At 41.9% G+C, this 23,807-nt stretch overlaps 1 protein-coding gene across 3 annotated transcripts in view; it reads left to right on the top strand.

The window, feature by feature from the left end:
• MAPRE1 (microtubule associated protein RP/EB family member 1) overlaps nt 1-23,807 on the top strand; it is a 35,220-nt gene that overhangs the window by 10,407 nt on the left and 1,006 nt on the right. The window contains exons 3-8 of one of the 3 annotated variants that reach the window (XM_060031060.1): nt 5,207-5,352; nt 7,057-7,264; nt 11,141-11,262; nt 16,057-16,209; nt 17,859-17,962; nt 18,890-19,607. In XM_060031060.1, the coding sequence (XP_059887043.1) occupies nt 5,207-5,352; nt 7,057-7,264; nt 11,141-11,262; nt 16,057-16,209; nt 17,859-17,915 (686 nt within the window). In that variant the 3' untranslated portion in view covers nt 17,916-17,962; nt 18,890-19,607. Of the gene's footprint in view, nt 1-5,206; nt 5,353-7,056; nt 7,265-11,140; nt 11,263-16,056; nt 16,210-17,858; nt 19,608-23,807 lie in introns of those variants that run through there. The other 2 variants (XM_060031059.1, XM_060031058.1) reach the window with 2 other exon arrangements.

The following is a 23,807-nucleotide window of genomic DNA, read 5'->3' as shown; positions in this document are numbered from 1 at the left end:
AAGTAATGAGGTCTTCTTCATAGAAACATTAAGAAGAAAACCATAATCTGCTGTATTGTCACAAGTGATAGTTATTGTTATCTTTTAGCTGCATTTTTTCCCCCTAATTATGGTTTAATTTATTGAACTCTTACTATAGGCCAGGCACTTTCTAAAGTGCTTTACCTATATAACCTCGGTGTGGGGGGTGGGGGGGAGGTAAGGACTGTCATCACCATTTTATAGATGGAGAAACTGAGACAGAGAAGTTAAACAGCTTGCCCAAGGTTACTCATTTTAGCTGTACGTTCAGTATTTTCTATAATTTTAAAACATAATTGACATACTTTTTGAATAACTGAAAGTCTCAAATGGTTTACAATTCAAAAGGAACAAAAAGATAAACAGCAAAAAGTCTCCCTGTGAAAAGTAAGCCCATGTACTAGCCACCCAGTTCCCCAACCCTGAAGTAACCAGTGTTATCAGCTGGGTGGCCTCCAGAGAGAGTGTATACAAGCAGAAACATCCATCTGTCTGTGTTTTGTGTGTGTGTTCTCTTCCCCCCTTTTACACAAGTGGTAGTGTTTAATTGCACTGAACACTCTGGAGAGTGTTCCATATGCATGTAGCAGGTGCCACTTTCCTTTCTTTTATGGCTGTGTAGTGCCATAATTCCCTTGGATCAGTCCCCTATTAATGGACATTTAGTTTGTTTCCAGTCTATTGCTATTACAGACTGTTGCAGTAAGTAACAAATACAAGCACACAATGTTGTATGGTTTTGTTTCTTTTAAAATTAAAATAGGATTATGTTTCACTTGTTAAAATGTCTCGAGGCCGACTTTTTTTTTTTTTTTTTTTTGCTGTACGTGGGCCTCTCACTGCTGTGGCCTCTCCTGTTGCGGAGCACAGGCTCCGGACACGCAGGCTCAGTGTCCATGGCTCACGGGCCCAGCCACTCCGCGGCATGTGGGATCCTCCTGGACCGGAGCACGAACCCGCGTCCCCTGCAATGGCAGGCAGACTCCCAAACACTGCGCCACCAGGGAAGCCCGAGGTCGACTTTTAATGTCTGCATTAATGACTCCTCACAGCCTTCTATTTCCAAATTTTATTCATCCTTTAAGATGACTTAAGCCTCACCTACTTCCAAAAGCCTGAACACTTTTACATTTAATAGAGTGTTTCCTTTGTGTAAAACTTTGAGGACTCTTAATCTAGAGTTTTCTGATAGGAAGGCATTTATCCTTTTTTTTTTTTTTTTTTTGGCCGTGACGGAGCATGTGGGATCTTAATTCCCTGACCAGGGATCGAACCCATGCCCCCTGCACTGGAAGTGCAGAGTCCTAACCTCTGGACCGCCAGGGAAGTCCTGAAAGGCATCTATCCTGTGTAGAATATTGACTTCAGCTTTCATCTAATTCTCCAAGGGACCCTTGACCCAAAAGGGTTGAGAGCCAGTGCACTTGAGATATTGCAAGCTTTTGGAGAAGGGGCTGCATTGTGCCCTTGTGTGTTCTGTGCTTGTAGCACAGATCCTGGCAGAATAGGGCTGCAGTCAGCGGAGACTTGGTGGTTGGTGCCATGACACAGCTGGTCCAACGCTAAGTCTGTCTGCATTTTCCAGCCACAGATTTTACATAGACCTGTTCTCCTGCCCCAGATCATTGGGACAGCAGCCATGTAAGAGGGGTCCTCTTCTTTTTTTTTTTTTTTTAAATTTATTTATTTTTGGCTGCATTGGGTCGTTGTTGCTGTATGTGGGCTTTCTCTAGTTGTGGCGAGCGGGGGCTACTTTTCGTTGAGGTGGATGAGCTTCTCATTGCAGTGGCTTCTCTTATTGCGGAGCACAGGCTCTAGGCGTGCAGGCTTCAGTAGTTGTGGCATGCGGGCTTCAGTAGTTGTGGCTCGCGGGCTCTAGAGCATAGGCTCAGTAGTTGTGGTGCACGGGCTTAGTTGCTCCGAGGCATGTGGGATCTTCCCGGACCAGGGATTGAACCCACGTCCCCTGCATTGGCAGGTGGATTCCCAAGCACTGCACCACCAAGGAAGACCTGAGGGGTCCCCTTCTTACCCTGCTTATGTTGCCAGCCTTTGTTATTAAGGCAGAGACTGGAAGGAGAGCCCCTTTTAACCTCTTCTGAAACAAGCTGAGACATCTACAGGCCAGGAGTTTTGAGCCCTTTTGTAAAAAAGCAGCTGACAGACTTCTTTGTAAAAAACATTTACCTTCTTTTTTTTGTGTTTGATTATAAAATAATTCATTGTAGTACATAATTAATATTTTAAAAATAGAATGTATTCAGTACCAGTCCCCAGAGATGGCCACTGTTCAATCATTTTTGATCTAAAAGCAATAACTTTGTATGGTTTAATGTAATACATTGTGTTTTTTATTTTTTAATATTTATTTATTTAATTTATTTATTTTTGGCTGCATCAGGTCTTAGTTGTGGCACGCAGGATCTTCGTTGAGACATGCGGCATCTTTCCTTGCATTGCGTGGGCGTCTCTCTAGTTGTGGCATGTGGGTTTTCTCTCTCTAGTTGTGGCACACGGGCTCTCTTGTTGAGGCACGCAAGCTTAGTAGTTGTGGCTAATGGGCTTAGTTGCCCCGTGGCATGTGGGATCTTAGTTCCCTGAGCAGGGATTGAACCCACGTCCCCTGCATTGGAAGGTGGATTCTTTACCATTGGACCACCAGGGAAGTCTCCACATTGTGTTTTCTTCTAGTCTTTTTTTTCCTATGCATATATATTAAGGTGGATATTTTTACATATATGAAGACATTTTATAGATATGTTTTTGTATCTTGCTTTTTCTTGTAATATTAAATCTTGAGCTTTTTCCCCCACAATTGAAAAAAAAAATGTGCTTTGAATGCTTGCATAATATTCTCTAGGTGAAGGTGTGCAAATTACATAATTGATTGCTCCTATTTTTGGACATATAGGTTGCTTCCATTTTTTACTCTTGTAAATAAAGTTACACAAGTTTCATGTGTAAATCTTTGCTGTATTTTTTTAAAATTGGTATTACTTTATTAAATTCACTTTTTTTTTTTTTTTTTGCTGCACTGGTGGCTTGTGGGATCTTAGTTCCCTGACCAGGGATTGAACCCAGGCCCTCGGCAGTGAAAGTGCAGAGTCCTAACCACTGGACTGCCAGGCTATATTTTCTTAAAAATTCATTTCCTTAGGTTGGCTCCCGATGTGTTTATCAGCTGTTTACATTTTTTTGTGTGAATTGTCCAGTTGATTTGTCTATTTTTAGTGGGGTCTCAGCGTTTTTCTTTGTTAAATCTTTTTCAGTCAGAGTGTAGCAGCATGGTATACCTCTTTCTTCCCTGATTCGGGAAATGCTTCTTTATTCCAGGGTAGGGTGTCCTAATATGGTGGATAATGACATGGAAAAGAGCAATGGACCAGAAGTCAGGATACCTGGGGTCTGGTTCTAAGCTTGGTCTCTTGCCTCTGTAGTCTTTGGCCACAGTTTTTGGTCCTCAGTTTTTACATTTATAATGGCTATAAGGATTCTTCTATCACTAAAATAAAAACAACATTCTTCAAGCAGGTTTTTTCTGAGAAGCAGATGACTGCCGTTTTGAATGGAAAGTCCCACGAATGGCCTGAGAATTTAGTAAATGCACATTATTTTGCTGGTTCAGAAAGAATATCTTTCATGTGTAAAGCAGTGCTGTGGGTATAGATGCTTAATAGATTATCTTCTGTGTGTGTGTAAGTTGATTTGTATGCATCAGGATTCGAACCAGATCTGTATATTGCAATTGGTAAATTATGACTTTTAAATCTCCTTTATTTTTTTAAAATTTATTTATTTATTTTACTTATTCATTTTTGGCTGCGTAGAGTCTTCGTTGCTCTGAGCAGGCTTTAGCTAGTTGCGGCTAGCAGGGGCTACTCTTCGTTGCGGTGCGCAGGCTTCTCACTGCAGTGGCTTCTCTTGTTGCGGAGCACGGGCTCTAGGTGCGCGGGCTTCAGTAGTTGTGGTGCCTGGGCTTCAGTAATTGTGGCTCGTGGGCTCTAGAGTGCAGGCTCAGTAGTTGTGGCGCATGGGCTTAGTTGCTCTTGCGGCATGTGGGATCTTTCTGGACCAGGGATCGAGCCCATGTCCCCTGCATTGGCAGGCGGACTCCCAACCACTGCGCCACCAGGGAAGCCCAGTGCCTCCATTTTAAGAAGCATAAATATTGCTAATTCATTGCCTGGTACGTAATTCCCACAGTATATTTCTGTTGGATGAGTAAATAGCCACCTCAAGAATCAGGCTTTCACTTTCTGGTGCTCTTTTCTACTAAGCATGTCACTCTGGTCATTGAAATGCTTCTGCTTTCTTTGTATCTTTCCAAAAATAATGATAATGACACTGTTTATGCCAGATCTGGCAGAGAACCAATTTGGCCTGATGTAAAATAAGTTGAATATGCATATTAAGATGGCCTCGTTCTGCAGAACACCTATTGCTTAGTCGCTGGATTTCTTGCCTCCTTTCCTGAAAGGGCAGTAAGTGCACATGAAGCCTGCCCTGTATTAGGAGAGTGTATTTTGGTAGGCATTAGAGAAGTAACATTCCTGGAAATATTAAGTGCCAAGAAAACACTTTTGGGGGTGGTGATGGATAAAAATGGGCAAGTGGAGGAAAAATCGGGGAGCAAATGAGATGAAATATATGCAATAATTTCTTATAGTGGCCTTTAAAATTGAAAAAATTTAAGTGGAGGAACACAAAAATGTCTTCTATTCACCTTTGTTTATAAAATAATAGGTAAGTTTATTTAGAGATGTAAAAAGCTCAGGGAGGCAAACATCTTAGAAAAAACTTTTTTTTTAAACCTGTGTCAGAGGATGGATCTTTGAAATACAGGGGAAATCCCTCCTCCCGCTGACATTCATTTTTCTTTGTAGTTGTCATTTTATTGTCATGCTGGTTTTCTTATAAAGAATAGTTTTAAAATTTCATGGGAACATTCCTCTTTTCATCATGGGGTTCCAGGTTGCAAGTGTGTTGTAGAACTTACCAGCTAAAACCACAGTCCTATTATCAATTTCGAAGTCAAGTGGTAATGAAGCTTTGGGGTTTTGTAGGTCCACTTCACAACTTTTAAAATTTAGTGGGTTAAGCAGGTTTGGGTAAATTTTCACTCTGCTGCTTTAATAGCTACTGCATTTAATGACCTAGTGTGTATTTTCTTCTGTTACTCATTCAGGGGCTGCCTATTGTCAGTTTATGGACATGCTGTTCCCTGGCTCCATTGCCTTGAAGAAAGTGAAATTCCAAGCTAAGCTAGAACACGAATACATCCAGAACTTCAAAATACTACAAGCAGGTTTTAAGAGGATGGGTGTTGACAAAGTAAGTAAACTTTATTCTTTCATTTAGGGTGTTTCTTAACTAGTGGTAATTACTAAGGATACAGATTCTGGGCCATGACTTTGGACATTTTTGTTTTTCTTTTCCCAATTTATATGGTTATCTTTTCTCCAGTTAACAGAATTTACTGGGAGCAAAGTTTCCCTCTGCTCTCCTACCCCCGGTTCCCTTACGGTCTTCTTTCTTCATTATGAAATTGGTAACTGTCTGAAAGATCAATCTGTAAATCTCTACCCATGATTTTTTAAAAAAATTTTATTACTGTTTACTCTCTATTAGTCTGAGGTCTAACTTGTTTAATCTCTGAATTTACTTCTGTAAAGCATACCATATGGTAGAATAAGTAGCTCTAATAGAGAAGATTCTAGAACTACTTGATTTTTATAGTAAAGTACAAAGAAGATGGCTGGCAGGTGCTGGAATGTTCCCTTTTGCTCCCAAGGTTATTTGAAGCTACCAGAAACACAGACCACCAGGCTTCATTAGGGTAAATAGCTTTGTTTTGGTAGATAACAGATTATTGCAAAATTAAGTAGTTTCCCCCCATTAGAAGGGCTTATCCTTTAAGCCATTTGGGGGGGCATTTTTTCTAGTAAAGCTTGTAATCGTCCCCTGATTATCTTACTGCTGTATCTGGTTTTTATTTACTTTGAAATCAGTCTTATTTTTATTTTAGTTTTGTCTCTGTACAATATATAAAATACACATTTGTGTTGGAAGAATATCATTTAGTTATCAGGCATAGTTTAAACTAGGTGTAGCTTATTATATGCAGTAATTTTTCTTTTTATGGAATTTATTTTTTTGAATAAGGAAAATTTTTGAAGTATATAAGTTAGAATAGTGCAGTGATCTCCCATGTACCTCAGTGATTATCAACTCAGGGCCAATTTTGTTTCATGTATACCTCTACCCCTCCCCCTGTACTCGTGGATTATTTTGAAGTGAGTTACAGACATAACATTTTATTTGTAAATGTTTCAGTATCACACGGAGAAATTTTTAAAAAATTATTTGCTCAGATGGGTGGGTATAGTTCAGATTGTAACTGGAATCCTTGAAGAGTTAAAAGATAATTAAGCTCTGGCCAGCAGTCCCACCATTTGAAGTAATACCTGGTAACACAGTATTCTTGTACAATAAAAAACTTACAGGTCCTTTGAAGTATGTTTAAGAGGACTGGAATTACTTGAAAAACATACCATTTTGTAGAAGTCTATCCCAGGACTGATTCCGTACGTTGACCTATTTTTAATACAGAATTTTTTTTAGCACAGTTCATCGTGGATGCCTGTGGTTAGTTTGTGCTCTGGATTTCATACCTTGTGACAGGCACCGTGGCTGTGCAAGTTCCGTGGGAGCTTTACTCTTTACAGTGGAATGACATATCTTAGGATGTGTTTGGATGTGTATATGTGACTTAATGTATGATACTTGTTTCTTTTGCATTTCTGATTTCTTTTGATGGACTTGGAGGGGGACTGGCTGTTGTTAAGTTCTCTGTGGAAGGCAAATTGAATGAAACTTGCTCTACAAACTTCCAGGGGCTTACTTAGCACTTAGTTCTTGCCTCTAAAATATTTTTTTCTCCTTTGGCAGAACTTTATACTGATTTGATGGACATGTTTGATGCTTGACAGAAGCTTCTTCTTGCTTTGGGCTAAATAGTCTTTTGTTTCTCTGCAGATAATTCCTGTGGACAAATTAGTAAAAGGAAAGTTTCAGGACAATTTTGAATTCGTTCAGTGGTTCAAGAAGTTTTTTGATGCAAACTATGATGGGAAAGACTATGACCCTGTAGCTGCCAGACAAGGTCAAGAAACTGCGGTGGCCCCCTCCCTTGTTGCTCCAGCTCTGAACAAACCGAAGAAACCTCTCAGCTCTAGCAGTGCAGGTAAAACAAACGAACAAACAAACCAAACAAACCCCAAAAACCCCCACACAAAAAATACCATTTCCAAATACATTCATTCTTATAGTAGTCAGTCAGAAGGGTTTGGGTAGCCGTAGGCTTAGGGAGCTTAAAGAGCATAAGCCCAGCCACATGGCCGAGGCATGGATTGTGGCATCAGGGCCCTGTGTTTGTTCTTAGATCTCTGGAGGCCTGTGTAATCACTTCACCTCTACCTTGCTGTTTCCTCCTCTGTAAAAGGGGAATTTCAGTACTTGCCCCTAGAGGGCTGTTCTTGAGGCCTGAATGAGTTACTGTATCGATTTGGCCAACACACTTTAGTTGGAATAGACGTCCCTCAGGTTAGCTCACATAAAAGAGAGTTAGTTTGAACACAAGGGCATTTCATCTTAGAGCCCTCGGATGGGAAGTTACAACCATACCTGAACTCCCAGGAACTGAAGGAGCTTTCTAGGTCTCTTGGGGACTGCTCTTGGCTCTGTGTCATTGTTCTGTCTGCAGACCAGCTTCCTGCGCTTACTCACGGCTTCCCTGCCGTCCCTAGAGTGCTAAGTTCTGTGCTGCCAGCAGAATCTAGGAGTCAGGGGGAGGCTGTTTTTAGACACTTTCTTTAAAAGTCTTGTCCTGGTAGGTTTCCCCAAATTGTTTGCAGTAGTACACTCACAGAACATATACTTTGGGGCAGGGTGGATGTTCTGCAGATGCTAACTCCTCCTCAGAAGGTGGCAAGAACGTTACTTAAAGTCGTGTAGTACCTTGAGAGAGGCTGATCCATCTGGTAGGTAGAGAGGGACATTGAGTACTTTGTAATTTTGATAGCTCTATTGAGCTCTGATTCACTTACCATACAATTCACCCATTTAAAGTATACAATTGAATGGTTTTTAGTACATTCGTAGGTGTGTTCTACTATTGCCATAATCAGTTTTAGAACATTTTCATTACCCCCCAGAAGAAACCTCATGTGTGCTTAATAGCGGTCACTTCCCATTTTCCCCCAACTCTCCTCCTTCCCTGCCAATCCTAAGCAACTACTAATCCACTCTCTGTCTATGGATTTACTTATTCTGAACATTTCTGAGTGGGATTATAGAATACATAGTCTTTTGTGTCTGGCTTCTTTCATTTAGCATAATGTTTTCAAGGTTCATCCATATTGTATCATATATCAGTACTCCATTCCTTTTATGGCTAAATAACATTCTATTGTATGGTTGTAGCACATTTTATTTATTCATCAGTTGATGGTGATTTGAGTTCTTTTCAGTTTTTAGCTCTTAGGAACAATGCTGCTATGACCATTCATATACAAGTTTCTGTGTGGGCGTATGTTTTCTCTTGGGGTATATATCCAAGAGTATATACTCTTTTTTTAAAAAAATTTTTTTTAACGTCTTTATTGGAGTATAATTGCTTTACAGTGGTGTGTTTCTGCTTTATAACAAAGTGAATCAGCTATAAATATAGATATATCCCCATATCTCCTCCCTTTTGTGTCTCCCTCCCACCCTTCCTATCCCACCCCTCTAGATGGTCACAAAGCACCGAGCTGATCTCCCTGTGCTATGCGGTTGCATCCCACTAGCTATCTATTTCACATTTGGTAGTAGGTATAAGTCCATGCCACTGTCCCACTTCGTCCCAGCTTATCGTTCCCCCTCCCCCTGTCTTCAAGTCCATTCTCTACGTCTGTGTGTTTTTTCCTGTCCTGCCCCTAGGTTCTTCAGAACCATTTTTTTTTTCTTTAGAGTCCATATGTATGTGTTAGCATACAGTATTTGTTTTTCTCTTTCTGACTTATTTCACTCCGTAGGACAGACTCTTAAGTCCATCCACCTCACTACAAATAACTCAATATCGTTTCTTTTTATGGCTGAGTAATATTCCACTGTATATTTGTGCCACATCTTCTTTATCCATTCATCTGTCAGTGGACACTTAGGTTGCTTCCATGTCCTGGCTATTGTAAATAGAGCTGCAGTGAACATTGTGGTACATGACTCTTTTTTTTTTTTTTTTTGCGGTACGTGGGCCTCTCGCTGTTGTGGACTCTCCCGTTGTGGAGCGCAGGCTCTGGACGTGCAGGCTCAGCGGCCATGGCTCACGGGCCTAGCCGCTCCATGGCATGTGGGATCTTCCTGGACCGGGGCACAAACCTGTGTCCCATGCATTGGCAGGCGGACTCTCAACCACTGTGCCACCAGGGAAGCCCCATGACTCTTTTTAAATTATGGTTTTCTCAGCGTATATGCCCAGTAGTGGGATTGCTGGGTCATATGGTAGTTCTGTTTTTAGTTTTTTAAGGAACATCCATACTGTTCTCCATAGTGGCTGTATCATTTTACACTCGCAGCAACAGTGCAAGATTCCCTTTTCTCCACACCCTCTCCAGCATTTATTGTTTGTAGATATTCTGATGATGGCCATTCTGACTGATGTGAGGTGATACCTCATTGTAGTTTTGATTTGCATTTCTCTAATGATGTTGAGCATTCTTTCATTTGTTTGTTGTCAATCTGTATCTCTTCTTTGGAGAAATGTCTATTTAGGTCTTCTGCCCATTTTTGGATTGGGTTGTTTGTTTTTTTGATACTGAGCTGCATGAGCTGCTTGTAAATTTTGGAGATTAATCCTTTGTCAGTTGCTTCATTTGCAAATATTTTCTCCCATTCTGAGGGTTGTCTCCAAGAATATATACTCTTGGAGCAGAATTGTTGGGTCATATGGTAACTCTGTGTTTAACCTTTGACAGAACTACCTGACGGTTTTCCAAAGTGACTGAATCATTTTATTTTCCCATCAGCAGAGTATATGAGGGTTCAGATTTCTCCAAATATTGAGTACTTTTATTCTTTAGCTTCTTAGAATGGGGAACTGCATAGATAACCCTGTGCATTTCATGTTTCAGATGCTGCTAACAGGCATGTGGAGACTTGCATTAAGTATTTAGTCTTCAGGTTAAACATATGCTAGAGATCCTCCAGCGGAAATGCCTGTTACTGTGGGTGAAAGGCCTGATGGTTATTGAACAGTTTGGGATGTCAGGAAAATGAGATATTTTTAAGCCTGGCATAATGTACAAGCTTTACAAAATACTTGCTGAATGAATAAAATCATGAATGATAAATTTACCTTGAGGTAGCCCATTCTTGATTATTCTTAATTATTTTAACTTGTAGATAGATTGGCTCCTTGTCGCTTTTTCCTCGTCTTTGTCTGTTTTGGCCATTCATACTGAGAGAAATCTTTAAGTACTGGTCAGTGTGCTGCTTTTCTCTCCTAACCCTTCTAAACACCTTTTAAAAGGGAAGCAGGACGGGGTTTTGAAGTCATTAGTGGTCAAAGCAGGCTCTACCCTCTCATCTTCCCAATCCAAGGAGCCTGAGGTTCTGAGTTAGGAGGCACCTTACTTTCCAGATGGGGAATTGTGGGCACCCCACAACAGCTGGGATTGTGAGCTCCTGGCCTGAAGTTTTCCTTTGCTCCATAAAGCTGCCCTGTCTGTGGATGTGGTTGGAGCTGGGTTAAGGTAGATCATCTGTATGTACCAGGATGACTTTGCCTCTTTCAGATGATAGTCCTGTCCACCCCAGCGGAAAAAAGGCCACGCCAAAGGACTTATTCCCAGCACGAAAGATCGTGGCTAAAATTGGTACTTAAATGTGCTGCCAGGATGAAAAACCACTTTGGGCAAACATGGGGTGCAGTCTTGCATGCTGGGCTCTCTCTGTTGGGTCTCCTCACTGCATAGCTGTGGAGGGCAGTTGGTCACAGCCTCCTTTTGTTGTCTGGTGGGTTCTTTTTTGTCTTGAAATTTCTCCTCTTAAAAAAAAAAAAAAACAACTCTGCTCCTCTCAGCTCCACAGAGGCCCATTGCAACACACAGAACTACTGCAACCCCTAAGGCTGGCCCGGGCGTGGTGCGGAAGAATCCTGGTGTGGGGAACGGGGATGATGAAGCAGCCGAATTGATGCAGCAGGTAGGCACCTCTTGTGTCCAAGACAGGAGCCACCTTGGGGGAAAGGTGCTTGCTGCCCTGACCAGGGAGGCTTGTCTGTGTTCTTGTGGGAAGACCTGCCTTGTGTGCATACCAAAGCAGTCTTCATGACACGTGTGAGCACTTTGGAGCTGGTGGGCACTGCGAGCCTGGAGGTGACGATGGAAGAGAGAGGGACCCGGCATTTTTGAGTGCTGTTACATCTATTTCTGTTAGAAACCCATGTCTGTTTGGAAACCTGCCCATACGATGGAACCCTGTTGAAAGTCTTTGGAACGCTGTCAGGGTTCTGTGGGATTCGGAGAATGTCTCCTGAATTTTGGCTCTGACAAAAGATAGATTTCCCTTCTAAATGATAATTTAAAAAAAGATTCCGCAGTCTCTCTGCTGAAATCCTGGGCCACTAGAGTATCAAGTTGAGAGTGGAACTGGTATGCAAAGCCTATTGCTTTTCTGTTCTTAATAGGTCGATGATTTGAAACGTCTTCAGGATTAAATATCCTGAAGGTACTTGGGAGAGGTCTCTGTAGATCAGAACAAATTTTAGACTTTTAGACATTTTCTCACTAATTCTTATAGTTTTATTTGTTTGTTTGCTTTTGGATGATTCTCTTGATTAATTCCAGATTTAAAATCAAGGATGCTCTGTGATTCCTGTGACTTTGGGATTGAACCCTTTTACTTTCCTTTTAAAAGCCAAGTCCTAAAGCCTGGAGGAAATGGCCTCACTTTAATGCAGAAGCTCTTGTGACCCAGATCATACTTCTGGGAAATCAGGACACAAAAGCCTGCTCAAAGATCACATTTGGTCTTTTTCATTCTTTGATTTGTGTGTGCCTCATGGTCACAGGTGCCTTGGGAGCGTGGAAGTGACAGGGTCACCATCCCCATTGTTGTGGCAGCCTCAAGCACCCTGTGGGCACTGTCACTGTGAGTGCATAAGTCCTGGAGAATAAGGAGCCTTCCCTGTAACTGTTGGTGTCCAGGCACAGGTGTACACAGGAAGCAGTCTCAGTGAGAAATAGGGTAAAGAGGTGTCATTGCCGAGGCCTGGCAGCCAGCACTGGGTTGGCCTTGTGCTCTCCAGGAGAAGATGCAGTGGGTTCCATGGGACTGCTGTTCAACTGGTGTCCGGTGTGAGGGAGCACTGACTTTGGGTTGCGTAGATTTGGGGCGCATCCTGGCTCTGCCACTTAACTTCTACTTGGGGCAAGTCAGTTAACCTCTCCGAATTCACTGCCTCGTATGCAATGGGGCTAATACTTTGGTCACGGTATTTGAGCGGATTTCATGAGGTGATGTTTTGCCAAGTACCTGGAAGGGTGTTTGGGATAAATGGGGTAAATGGCAGTGGATGAAAGACAGTTGTGATTGTTACGGTTCTTGTCTATGGGCTTGATAGAGTGAAATAGGTTCTGAAGTATGTTTTTTTTTTTTTTTTTTTTTTTTTTTTGCCGTACGCGGGCCTCTAACTGCTGTGGCCTCTCCTGCTGCGGAGCACAGGCTCCGGACGCGCCGGCTCAGCGGCCATGGCTCACGGGCCCAGCCCCTCCGCGGCATGTGGGATCTTCCCAGACCAGGGCATGAACCCGTGTCCCCTGCATCGGCAGGCAGACTCTCAATCACTGCGCCACCAGGGAAGCCCTGAAGTATGTTTTAAAAGTTCATAGGAGTTAGATTTTTTTTGGTGAAACACACAACTGTTAATAGCAAAAACAAAACTACCGTTTTTAGAGTGTGAGCGCCAGTGCTCTTCTAAGCATTTTCTTTCATTTTTGCAGCAGCCGTGTGAAGTGTTACAGAGGACAGTGCGGCTTGGAGAGGTTAAATAGCCTGAGTTGAGGTTTGGACCCAGCTCACAGCCAGCTGGTCCAGCCCTGCCTCAGAACTGATTTGTTTGGCCTGAACAGGGTTTTGATTTTTATTATTATTCTTTTTAATATGAAGGATTTTAGATTCTTTCCAGGTTGCCAAAGTCCTGAGCACACCCTGTTACTGACTCCCATGGCTCATTTACATGATGTCTCTAACCCTGAAAGTATTTGAAGTGGTGACCCTTCTTGATAAAGGTGTGGAGGTCTGGGGGACACGACTGATGTGGGGAAAGTAGAGCCACATGGGCTTGGTGGGCTAAGAGGAGAACAGTGTATTCTACATAAATTACCTTGTGGTGTTCATAAACTTTGGGAGATCTGCAATGATTCCACACTGTTAAGTCATCCTGGAGAAATGTTCTTTTAGTTGATTTTAGTCCAAAGCACTGATGTTCAGTAGAAATAGAATGTAAACCAGAAATGTGAGGCACATATAGAACTTCAAGTTTTCTGGTAGCCACATTGAAAAGAGTAACAAGAAACAGGTTAGATTAATTCAAATGACACATTACCCAATATATCTAAAATATTAGCATTCTGACATGCGATCATTACAAATAATTATCAGTGAGATGTTTTACATTTGAACATTGTACTAGGTCTTTGTAATCCAGTGTGTGTTTGATCTTTACAGCCTGTCTCAATTGCACTGGCCACATTTCAAGGGCTCAAAACACCACATGTGGCTCATAGCTACCTTATTGGCCAGTGCAGGCCCAAAGCATTCTCCTTGGGCTTCTTAGGTTACAGCTGTTACTTAACTATAAGAGAGTGTTCTAAGAGTGACGCTGATTACTGGCCACAGATTTTTAATAACCTTATAAATAAGCAGTTAGAAGAGTGCCAAGTGAAAGCTGATGACTTAGTCTATGCGTGTTGTTTCTTGTGGATTCATAGTTATTGAGTGATGTCAAGGAGGGCTGCTGCTTTGGCCTTGTGAGTGGGACCAATCCGGCTGGGTTCTGGTGCCCTTGTTGATTTGTAGGCCAGAGAAGTGTTCAGTGGGTTTGTGAGGGAGGCACTAGTGTAACGTGTGTGTACAGATGGACTCCAAGCCACCGTGCCTCGTGAAGCTGTTTTGACTTCCCTTTCCTTCTCTTGTGACTAGAAGGCCTCTTCCCTGGCTCATGGACCTTGGGCTGAAGATCCAAGTCAGCTTCCACTACTGGGGATAGTCTACTCTTGCCCTTTTGTCCCCTTCTTGTACTCACTCCACTTTGGGAGTGACTGACAGTTTAAGGAAAGGCAACAAATAGCAGTTAAAGCAGGGGTGGGGAGGGTGGGGGCAGATGGATGATTTCGTTTTGCTGGTGACTAGGTGGTGTTAGTACTTTATTGAAACTTTCAATTATTTTTACTTATTAAAAAAAATTTTTTTTGGATTACTTTTTGGCCGTGCGGAATGTGGGATCTTAGTTCCCCCACCAGGGATCGAACCCATGCCCCCTGCATTGGAAGCGCGGAGTCTTAACCACTGGACTGCCAGGGAAATCCTTTCAGTTATTTTTAAAAGTGATTTCTGTGGTTGCTAAAGGAATAGTGAGAGGGTGTCTAGAACCTTGACTCTGGTTTGGTCTTTTCAGGCCTTTGATGTTGAACGTTGAAATTAATTCTTTGACAGAATGGTCCTGGTGGTTCCAGTCACCTGCTTCTGGATCATCTCTGGATGCTTCTCAACTGCAGGTTACGAAGGGACAGGATTTGATCCCTTCGGTTGGGTCTGGCTTCTTCATCAGGGAAGCTGGATAAACTGTTTCCTTGTTTTTGCAGCTAGAAGTTCAGAAGGTAGACTAGATTTCTCTGGTGTTTCTGGCTCTCAGAATTCCCTGCTACCCAAATTGTTCTCAGCAGCTGTACCTTTGATTCCCTGGCTCGGCCTTCCATGGGGCCCTAGCCTGTAAGGCCTGTGAGGATTTTATGCTGCATCCTATGCCATGTATTTTGCATTCGGTGAGAATTAAATTGAATTCACATTATAGATTTGAGTATACTGGAACGAAGACATACCGTGCTTAAAATACACAAAGGGCTGTGAGAGTTGTTACGACTTCTATTACTTGTGGCTGGATAGAGTCCTGGCGCAAGCACTGAGATTTATTTCTTCATTGCCCCTTTGTGGAAATTAGAGTCCCTCAATGGGGCTCCTGGACGATCCTGCAGCACAAGTGGTGTGAGCTGACAAGATGCTCAGGGGAGCTAGCGGTGGAATGTGGTGGGGTCTGCTCCCTGCCTCTGCTGTCTTCTCTCCCTTTTGAAACTCTCTTGGGAGAGAGAGTGATGCAGGGACCCTCTCATCAGAGGATGCTTTTCTTTTGAGTCATGGATCGCCCCCTAGCCCCAACACACTGGGGGGAGAAAGAACCATTGAGTTTCCATGCCCAGGCCTGCCTCAGTGCTAGCTGTCTTTGGCTAGTATTAGTCATCTTTAGATAGTTTTCCCCTCCTGGCTTATCATTTCTACCCTGCTCCCTTGGACCAGACCCTCTCTTACCATTGACTTCAACTTGCAGAAAGACCTGAACTTGATTGACCAAGTGCCCTGGTAAGGACTCAGTATATGATGGGCAGCCACTCTGCTGGGCCAGGTTGTAGATTCTGCTTCTGTATTTGTCTCAGGCTCCTATGGGTTTTTCTCTTTGATCTTGTCTTAGTCCCTGAGAAGTTCCTGCATGTTCCATGATATAGCCTGTCCTTTCCTGGGAATTGTTATAGTCAGGGTGCCATGAACAAGCCCATGTTATTTATCTGGGACTGAAGAAAATTGACATTAAACTAAAGTGGGGTTTTGTCCTTGTTAGAGAGTTTGATGAAAGCCCACATCTCCTTTTGGGTTAGAAGTTTATCTGATGTGGTGTTGGTGCACGAATGCCAGGTGTCTAACCCTTTCTAATGTTTTGTGCAGGTCAACGTATTGAAACTTACCGTCGAAGACTTGGAGAAAGAGAGAGATTTCTACTTTGGAAAGCTAAGGAACATTGAATTGATTTGCCAGGAGAACGAGGGGGAAAACAACCCTGTATTGCAGAGGATTGTGGACATTCTCTATGCCACAGATGTACGTATTGACGTGAGGATATTTTCTTGCCATTTTGCCACCTAAGAGAAGATAGAAATATTTTTTCTGGTTGGTTTCGGCAAACTCAGTACTGATGCTTGCTGTGTTTCAGCATAACATTCATCAAAAGACTTCATCTTTGACCCTTAAAGTCAGCCAGAGAGGGCACTACTGCCCAGCTTCAGCCTCTGCCTTGAGGTCTGTGAGCCTTTGAGGCAGGCATAGGACACTCAGGTGGCTGGCTGCCCTGCTTCTGTAGTTTGTGACCACTGATAGGTCATGAGTGCCACAAGGTGCTCTTAACCCCCCTATCCCCACTCCACCCCTTTCAGCTTGGACCCCTCAGCCTGAGGTCTGCCTTCTTTTTAATAGGGCCCTAGGCGTGCCCTGGAGAACCAGGCACATGACCCCTATTTGATGTCTGCTGCCCACAGCTGTCAGAGTGTACCTTTTTCCTCCCAACCTGGAGTGTATCTGGTTCCTATTTCCCCAAAGTGCTTTGTGGTCAAGTTTCTTGGGATCCATGTGTATTACACAGCCATATCTGCTGATATTAATCATGCTATGTTAGCTGAACAAGGAAAACTGATTTTCCCTAGATTTAGGATTTGACATCTTGCTGTGTCCACTGTTTAATGGCTGCAATTATTTATAATTCTTCTGCATGCCTAGCAAGGTCTTTAGGATCAAACTACAGTATATGTCTACGTGTTTCATAGTATGTGGCAGTATACAAATATAAGGCAGCATTAATGCTGTTACTAATAGTGTGCTCTAAACATATCAAGTGAATTTGGGGGGTTTAAGACAGATGACTGAAAAGTTGATAATTTGTTCAATAAATCCTTATTTCGGGCTTGCTCTGTGCCAGATAATACAAACAAAGGGGTTGAAGATATAGGTGTCCTCGATCTAGTCTGAGTATTATTTTAGTAGAGTCATAGCTTAAGTAAATTTAGCCATAGATATTTAGTTAAAAAAAAGATGGGGGTTGAAGGGGAAGTCTAAATTCTTATGGCATTGTGGCCATTAGCACATGCCAGATGCCCTGGAGTAAGTTTGAGGTGGGAGCCATGGGTGTGATGTTTTCCCATGCTTCTGATGTTGGCTCAGCCTTGCAGCTATTACGTGTGTTGTGGGTGTTTTGGGTAAACAGAACACCCACAACACCTGCAGTAGCATGTGTGCATGGTTCCTAAGTGCAGGCAAAAGAATGAATGAAGGAAAAGCTGGCTGTATGGACAGTTATTGAGAGGAGATGGTATGGCACCATTATGGTGACTTCAGGGATTTTTGAGGGTAAATTTTCTTAAACAACTTTATTGACATAATGAACTGCACATATTTAAGTACAACTTGATGTGTGAGATCATCACCATAATCAAGACAGTGTACACATCCATCACCCCTGAAAGATTGAGAGTAAATTTGTGCTCAGTTTTTGCCTTTTGTGGGATGTGATTCCACTGCCTAATTAATAAAATAGTGGTCACTTGGCCTTGTGCCATTAAATGCCAAGTGTGTGGTAAAGACAGGACGAACCGTTGACTTTGAGAGGCTTTAAATATGAGGAAAGTGAACCCACAGTAGAAACTGATCTTTCATTCAGCCTTGAGTAATAGCTTTCCCCTCTCATTTTCCCATTTCAGGAAGGCTTCGTGATACCTGATGAAGGGGGCCCGCAGGAGGAACAAGAAGAGTATTAACAGCCTGGACCAGCTGAGCATCATCCGAATTCTTCACTCCAAATCATGTGCTTAACTGTAAAATATTCCCTTTTATTATTCTTAGAGGACTCACTGGTTTCTTTTCATAAGCAAAAAGTACCTCTTCTTAAAGTGCACTTTGCAGAAGTTTCACTCCTTTTCCAATAAGTTTGAGTTAGGAGCTTTTACCTTGTAGCAGAGCAGTATTAACATCTAGTTGGTTCACCCAGGGAACAAAGAGGCTGACCATGGGGCTCACTGTGTGGATGCTGGTAGCACTGATGGCTGGAGAAGGGGGAGACCTCAGTAGAGAAGTGTAAAGACTGGTTTGAATTTTAAGCTAATGTGAAATCTTGACAGAGAACGTTTTAATAAATAAATGCCTTAAGAGTATTTAAAAGATGCTTCCATATTTCAAAATGTCAAATGTAACATGGCAGGAGCTTCTGTGTGTTTGACATTGTGTCTGGGAAGGAAGGGCCAGAACCTGGAACCTTTGGGACCTGCTGTTCCCAGCCCTCACGGGGCTGCCTGATCCTCATAGGCCCAGACCTTGGCCCAAAAGGAAAGTTTGAAAAGTTGCTTTGTAAAGCCATTTAGTGTCCTTGACCAGTTGCATCCCTGATAAGAAGCAAGAGGCATTGTTGCCTGGATGAATAGAGGGGTGTGTTTCAGCCCTGAGACATGTTGAGTCGAAGAGCTTGATTTTCATAGAACATTTCTCTGGTGATTTTTCCAGTTATCCCTGATATTTCTATGTACTGTGTTTTGTTGTTGTTGTTTTGTTTTTTTTTTTTTTTGAAATGAGGTGTGTCCAGTTTTTAAATCTAACAACTACTTTTGGGGACTTGCCCGCATCTCTGGGATTTGAATGGGGGTTGTGTCCCATTTTACTGTCTTTTAAGTTTACATTTAACATGTTTCTCTTCTCTGCTCCCCTTGCCCACTGGGGACTCCTCTTTGGCTCCTTAAAGTTTGCTGCTTAGAGTGGAAGTTCAGCAGGCAGGTGATCATGCTGCAAGTTCTTTCTGGACCTCTGGCAAAGGGAGTGATCAGTGAAGGAAGGCCACTGCTACCTTGGGATCTGCAAGGCTGGGTGTTTTCGGTACCTGCTGTCCACAGCCCTCCACTGTTATCGGAATACTTTGCCAGTGCACTAATCTCTTCGGAGATAAAAATGTTAGCGTGTTACTAAATGTTAATTTTCTTTTGCAGAAAATACAGTACCATGTCTGAGTTAATTATTAATATTTAAAATATTTCATTCCTTAACTCCCTCATTTGCTTTGCCCACAGCCTATTCAGTTCCTTTGTTCGGCAGAATTCTGCAAAATGTGTTACCCACTACTGAGATTGTTCTGCCCCTGATGTATTTGTATTGATTTGTTTCTGGTGGTAGCTTGTCCTAAAATGTGTGTAGCAAGCAGGTATTTTATGATAAAATTGTTGTGTAGTGCATGCTCTGTGTGGAATTCAGAGGAAAACCCAGATTCAGTGATTAACAATGCCAAAAAATGCAAGTAACTAGCCATTGTTCAAATAACAGTGGTGCTATTTCTCTTTTGTGGCCTTTTAGACTTTTGTTGCCCTAAAATTCCATTTTATTGGGAACCCATTTTCCACCTGGTCTGTCTTGACAGGGTTTTTTGCTACTTTTAAACAGTTTCTAAATAAAATTCTGTATTTCAAGAGTGTCATGTCTTCTGAAATTTGTCTTGCCCTGGGTATATTATTTTAGGTTCAAATGGTAAGGTACCCACGCTTCCTTCTTAAATTAGGACTGATCTTTTGAAATCCTTCACTGTTTTTTTTTTTTTTCAAATGTGCTTATTTGTAAGGCTGTTTCTTTTTTCTCCATTCTTCACAGTACATTTCTCAGCCTCCTGCTGTTTCACACTCTCATGTTACTGTGAGAGGTCTTTCAGAAGTCCAGGGTTTGGCCTAGCTACCGTGAAACCTTTTCAGGCTGTTTCCTCCAGAGGTATATAGGACAGAGCTTGGTGGATACCATGGGGCAATACTTTTTTTCCCTGAAAGTATGTTTCAAAGGCAGTGAACACAGTCAATCTGTAACCTGAAGTCATCACCATTTTTCTTCCCTTTTAAAATTCTGTGCTGTAAGAAACGAGTTCAGAAGGCGACGTGCTGCCATTTTCAGTATAAAAGAAAGTTAAATGGTCAGAAGGTAGTTTTCTATATGATGTGTAGGGTACCCACCACAATTATGGATGCTCTGTAAACCCAACTAGATGATGATTTTGACTAGGGTTACACCCACGTTACTTCCTGTAGAAGTTAACGGTATGAAACCTTCCTTAAAATGTTACACATCTTCAAGAAAGAATTGGAAACCACATGTGTTTGTAATTTACAAGAGGCTACCTCCAGGAGTGCATGGAGTTTGCGAAGATAATTTTGGGTAATGTCAGCTGAGACGTTACCTTGGGAAGAGTGAAGCTGTTAACTGTGTGTATCTCTGACCTAGTAAGTCCATTGGCCTGACTCTTTAGGCTGAGGCACAGTCTTCTAATGTGACTAATTCAGGTTGGGTCACTGGTGCGGTGAACTTGAATTAGCTGCTTAGCTTGCTTGGCAAGTTCTGTGTTGCATGCAGTATAGGTAAACAGATGGCTGGATTTAGGATTCATTCGTGCTGGTGGTCCTCAAACTGATGGGCTTCAGAATCACCTGTAGAACTTGATTGACATTCATTTCTAAAGTCCAATCCCAGAAATTCTGAGTCAGGAGATTAGAAATCTGCATTTTACTGTATACCTCAGGTGACCGGGGCTTAATGTAGTCCTCAGACCTGTACTTTTTGGCCTAACATTTATGCCTGCAAGTTCAAGTCTAATTCTGGCAGGGGGGATATCAGATTGAAGTCCTTGTAGGTCCCTCCTAGCTTTGTGACTTTTGAGCTAATTGATCCCTTTTCTTGTTCTGACCTGCTAAACAGGGATGATGGTGTTGGCTGCAATTCCTCCCTCACTGGGTGCTTGTTGAGATCAGAATGAGCTGAGAAACAAAAGGTGACCACAGCGTTAGGAAGCCCTGCACGGGTTCTTGATCAAGTCTGAAATTGTTTATAGATCAGAAAAGCTTAGGGCACAATTCAGGAGGGTGATCCTTAAGATAGACTTGGAGTTATTTTGTAAAGTAAGTAACAAGTTCTTCTAATGCTTCTTTTTCAGCTTGCGGGGGATTGATGAGTCCAGCTCCTTTTAGTTTTCAGACTATGATTTTCATCCTGTTTTTCCCCCAGGTGAAATCGTGTTCTAAACACACACCTTTCCCCTTTTTCTTTTAAATGAAGATTCATTGATTCAGTAATTGATTCATTGATTTAAAGATAGGTATTTCTTCAGGGTTTACTCTCTAGAATATAATATGGTGTTGGAAAGGAAGCAGTTTTCTTTTGCTATAACCAAAATGAGTCTAGGGAAGTTTTTCTTTAAGGATTGTTTTGTGAGATTTGGTATGAGGAGCTCCTTTTGTGATGTTTACCATAGTTCACCATAGTCTACAAACAAAACCTAGGCTTTAAGCCTGATCAGCCTAATCGGATTAATTTGCTAGTATGTGGGTGACCCAAATCTGACTGCTGTCAACAGAGTGGAAGTAATTGCTTTGCAAGCTGAACCTGAGCCTTCGGTTAGTGTTCGTGAGTCACCAGTCATTTTGCTGGTCTGGCACTGTTGCTGTTGTTTTAAAATTAGGAGTATGTCGTACTTTTGAATTCATACATTCCAGTTATAAAATTTTAAAACCCGATGAGTTCATATTTATTTCTTACACTTGCAGCTTTTTTCTCAGTTTTCATATGTGACAGTATAGATGAATATGCAGAGTCCTTGTCCGAAAGAAAGCCCACAGAGGAATTCTGTGCTTTTACATTGAACTTGACTATGCTTAGAACCATTATCCCAGATGCCTTCAGCCAGATTGTTATGCAGGTATAATTTGTGAAGGTCTGTTTCCCTTTTGGCTTAATCTGAGTTGGAAAGCAGTGTTACCTTAGCCTGGAGCACAGAGCTTTCTGTTGAGGTTGTGGTCAGTTTGCCTCATTAATTTCATTATGTAGGTAAGCAAGTCCAGCCCTACACACACACATTTAAAGTAACCTATATTTCTTTTGTATTGGATGCTCTGATGTTCTGAATTGTAAAATGTAAGTAGCCTTCACAGACATGTTTCTGCAGGTAGGGAGAGGCAAATCTTTGTCTTGTGATCAGTTGAAAAGCAAAGCAAGTTAGCCATCAAAGCCTAGAACTTTGTGAATGGTATCAAGAGATAGATTTAGAATTACAAAGTGATCTGTTAGCAGTTTGGAATTCTGTAGGATGTCTTACCTTAAAAGTTAAAAATTTTTTTCCTTAACTTTTTCCTGGTTTACTTTGAATATTTTTCGCAGTCTGTAGGAATTGGTGAGGATAGGCTTGACGTAGGTATGAGGAAAAGGAGGAAGAGCGGTTTATTCCATTTGCTGATGTCTTTAATTTTTAGTTTTGGTGGGAGAAGGAGATTTGGGAAGCTGTAGTGAGATTCAGTCCATCGGGGTAGGTCTTAACAAAGCTGGCTTTGTGGCTCTTACTAGTTTCCAGCGGGGACAAAGATGAGTTTCTAAGATTCGGCTTTCATGGATGATTCACAAATTGCAGTTTAGACTATTAAAGTTAAGCCAAGGTCAGGCATGCAAGTGGGTAGACTGAACATATAAAGGGGAGCCCTTCTCCAAAATGAACAAGGGAGAAGTGCTGTGATCAGGAGGCCAAGGATCAGGACCAGGGTCCTTCCCAAGGCCCTGCATCCTTGGTCTGCAGAGCATGGCTTTTCATTGGCTCATGCTTTCATTGGCTCAAAGCATGGCTTTTCATTGGCTCATTGGCTTTTCATGAGCGAGGATGGTTTCCCTAGGAACCTTTCTGAGCCAGGAAAACTTACGTAGGTCTGTAAAAGCCAGTAGGATACCAGAGCCAGAAAGAGTGGGAGAGTGCCCAGTTCCAGCAAGTGTTGCCTCTGGAGGCCAGTTTTCAACAGTTGAGAAAGTTTTGGTTCAGAGACGAGCACAATGTTTCTCAGCATCAACTACATACATTTTGCATGTGAAGTTTTGAAAAAATTTGCACTGACAATGAAATGGTTTGTAAAGCGTACATCCTTTTGTATTTTAATAAAAGTTTTGACTCTAAAAGAAGAGATTTTGACAGATGAAGTAAAAAGTGGCTCAACACATGTGTTTGGCTTTTTTTCCCACAGGCTGCAAGCTGCAGGGAGAGCTTTGCTTAATACATCCATCCCTGAGCCACCATTTAGTGCAAGAATCTAAATATATTGCACCCAGGATCTGTCACCGTTTATCCCAGGCTAAGCTTGGGTGACCTTCAGATTTCTTTCCTGTCTTGCTTCACAGTTGTTTCATCACGTTCATATTTATATTTCTCCGATTGGGCCCATTTATATATTTTGGAGTAGTTCTAGTGATTTTAAGATCCAGCATACCTCAGGGTCATCTGGATTTTAGCATTCTAAAGGTTTCTAAACTGATATTGCCTTTTTTTTTGTATTTTATATGTTTTTTTACAACGTAATGTGAATTAAACGTGTAATTATATATGACTCCTGTTTTTACTTTGAAATTTTAAACCCTACTAGGAAGAATGGAATAACCTGTTTTTTACAGGTAGCTATAGGCTAATCGCAGCTTGCCCCTGTGTGTGCGCCTCCCTCCCTAGTAATTTTAAAGGCTGAGAGAAGAAACAATAATTCAACGTTGAATGAAATAAAAATTATTTTTAGAAATTTCCTAAGAATTTGTAACTCTCTGACTTAATTTCTTTTCTTTCTTTCTTGGGGAGGAGATGGGTAATTAGGTACTGAACCACCCCAAGAATC

This window comes from Delphinus delphis, chromosome 15, assembly GCF_949987515.2.
Source record: "Delphinus delphis chromosome 15, mDelDel1.2, whole genome shotgun sequence".
In the NCBI taxonomy this organism is placed as follows: domain Eukaryota; kingdom Metazoa; phylum Chordata; class Mammalia; order Artiodactyla; family Delphinidae; genus Delphinus; species Delphinus delphis.
This window is presented reverse-complemented; position numbering and strand designations above follow the sequence as displayed.